At 46.3% G+C, this 2,842-nt stretch overlaps 1 protein-coding gene across 1 annotated transcript in view; it reads left to right on the forward strand.

The window, feature by feature from the left end:
• SAMD11 (sterile alpha motif domain containing 11) overlaps positions 1–2,842 on the forward strand; it is a 73,663-nt gene that overhangs the window by 3,314 nt on the left and 67,507 nt on the right. Inside the window, exon 3 of the mRNA XM_026051074.1 lies at positions 163–254. Within this exon, the coding sequence (XP_025906859.1) occupies positions 163–254 (92 nt within the window). The remainder of the gene's footprint in view (positions 1–162; positions 255–2,842) is intronic.

Below are 2,842 nucleotides of genomic sequence, written 5' to 3' on the forward strand. Positions count from 1 at the left end.
GCGGGGGGGCTCTTTTTGTGCCACAAACCGCGGGTTTTTCTCCCCCGCCTTCCCCTCGCCCTTAACACTTTCCTTTTCTTAAAGCGCTCATCCCTCTCTCTCTCTCTCTTTTTTTTTTTTTTCTTTTTTTTTTTTTTCCTCCTCCGTCTCTCCTTCATGCAGGGAAAAGTTTGAAGACTCTTATGTCCAAAGGAATCTTACAGGTACATCCTCCAATCTGTGATTGCCCTGGGTGTCGAATTTCGTCTCCAGTGGTAAGATGATTGTTAAACTATGGGCTTTAGTTAAGACATCTCCTCTCTCCTCCGCCTCCTTCCCTTAAAAAAAAAAAAAATCCCTTTGCTTCCGTGATGCCAAAGTGGAGGATCCACGAGGATCAGAGCTGTCGGACCTGGATTGGGAGGTTACCTGCAGTTTGGCTGGGGACCCTCTGTGAAAAGTCCTTTCTTTGAAAATTGGGCAGCTTGTAGGATTTTCTGGGGGGAGCTATCGCAGCTCTGCGCAAGTGGCAGCTGACTGAACAGCCCCATCCCCACCCGGGTTTTTTTTTGTGGGTTCGTGTTTTGCAGAGCAGTAAAATTGCTAAATAAACCCAAGGGAGCTCCAGTTGTACCCACATGGCAGAGCCAGCGGCACTTTACAAGCCGTTAATGAATTATTTTTTTAGATGAAGGGAATGAGTATTAAGCCTGTCTTAACTCTTCACAACCCTTAGTTAATTCTTGTCACAGGTCGCACTTTGCTGCTTGCGTCTTTTCTGACCCAGCTTTGGAGTTGCTCAGATATTTGCTCTGTGCCTTTTATCTTGAGCACTTTGAAAATCCCCATTTGGTATGAGTGTTTTTATGAAGATGGTGATGCTATAAATAAAAAGAAGTTACTGAAACTGTAGTTAACTGAGATATTTAAATCGTTTCATTGATGTAGAAATAACCGGAAAATACAATAACAGTATTTGAATGGGATGGTAGAGGTGTTGGTTCATGGAGCTGAACCTGGCCATAATCTGAAAAAATCATAATGATTTAAAGATTGTTGTCAGTAGAACCGTGGAAACAGATGCGTTGTGAGATTTACTCATTTTTATCCGGGAAAAAAGAACAGTATTTTTATTGTTTCTACGGTGTGTTCTCTTTTGACGTGGGGTATCTTGATGATTCCGCATGGTAGAATCCCAGGTTCGAATGATTCCTGCATGGTATAGATGTGCATGGGTGTTTTATGTATACAAACATACACATTGGTCATGGGAAGGGGCTTAGGGCAACGTTGAACCATGGCAGAAATTAATACGAAGATATCATTGGTGTGATGTGAGTCTCTTGAGTATTCTGAAATACTCAAGACTGAAGCAATATTGGCACTGAAATCATAATAGCTGCACCTAGAACTTGCTGGGTGAATTGCGGTGATATTGGAGTATTTTAGACATTGCAAACCAGATGGAGGGAAACCTGGCCCTTCTGGAGGACACATGTAGTTCCTCGGAGCTTGCAGGGCGAAAACTGATGTTGTGTGTTTTATTTTTTCCAATTTTGAGTTTTGCCTATGCATAAGTTATTGGTTGTGTGGATCAGAAGTCTCACGGGGGCCTGCAGAGCGAAGGGACCTGCAGGACACTTGCTGGTGGTGCCGAATTGTCTGGCCGAGTGAGACTGTCTCATGGGCATTTCTAGGGAATAAGTTGCATTAAGTGATGGCCAAAATGGTACAAGGGGCTTCCTTAGCAAAAGCATCTGCCATTCTTGATGACTGCAGAGCAGTCATCCTGCTTAATCCTTAATTTCTCTTCCTCTGAAATTGATAAGGCAGCAGAAAGTAATTTTAAAGTTGTACAGAGCTGTGGTCAATGTTGTTGCCCCCCCTACAAAAGCACCAGCTGAGGCGCTGATGCTGTTTGCAGACCCGACCTCCAAAACCCCACTCGCTTCTCAAGGTCCAACCGAAGGCTTCCAATCCTTTAAAACCAGCCCACGATCCTTCAGGGAGATCCATAACTTCTCTTTATGGATCCCCATCACTGTTGACCTCAGAGGCACAGAGATCTCCTCAAAGACCATGAACTTCAGCTATGCTGAAGCTCATAAAAAAGAAAAACGGTGGCAGAACTTAAGAGAAAGAGGCCAGATCTCTTGTACTCTTAGTCTGCCGTCTTAACCAGAGTCATCCCTCCTCTCTGGGAGCACATCTTGCACATCCAAGATTTATTCCTCTTTCCGCAGCCTGGGAATGTGAACCTGGCTCATTAGGGCTGAACCTCCTGGCCTCGTTTCCCTTAGGTACTGGTGGCTGTAGGTGATCAAATAGGTGATCACCTTTGAGGGTGCTCTAGGACGGGGTGTTTTCAGGCAAGAATAAAATGGGGAGCTGATGGGGGATCTCAATGAGAGCTTTTAGCAGAACTGCGTTTAACATTGTTTATTGTGTTTTTGGTGCTGAAATGAGAACTTTGGTATCAGTTCCCAATACGTTGAACTTGGGAGCCTTTTGGAAGCCACATGTGCTCGCTGTGACACAAGGGGGCAGGAATTGGGCACCCTTTATTCACCCTTTGCCATGTAGTGACTGCAGACTCAAGTACCGCTGAGATCAGAGGACTGTTTATCCTGATATTTGGCTGTGCATTTCATACTGGAGATAAGTATGGAAATATAAGTGTGCCAGACACGGACCTTTTGCTGTCAGCGGCGGCGGGGGGGCGCTTTGGAGATGTCCCCATGGCGGTTTGCGGTGCCAGCGCTCACAGCACCAGCGCCTTTGAGGCCCGGCCTGGGCGTCTGGAGCCGGCTCCGGAGCGGAAACCGCATCCCCGGTAGCGCCAGCCTGGCCGCCGCGCCGCCCC

This window comes from Nothoprocta perdicaria, unplaced genomic scaffold (genome assembly GCF_003342845.1).
Source record: "Nothoprocta perdicaria isolate Ctin4 unplaced genomic scaffold, notPer1 scaffold_72, whole genome shotgun sequence".
NCBI lineage: Eukaryota > Metazoa > Chordata > Aves > Tinamiformes > Tinamidae > Nothoprocta > Nothoprocta perdicaria.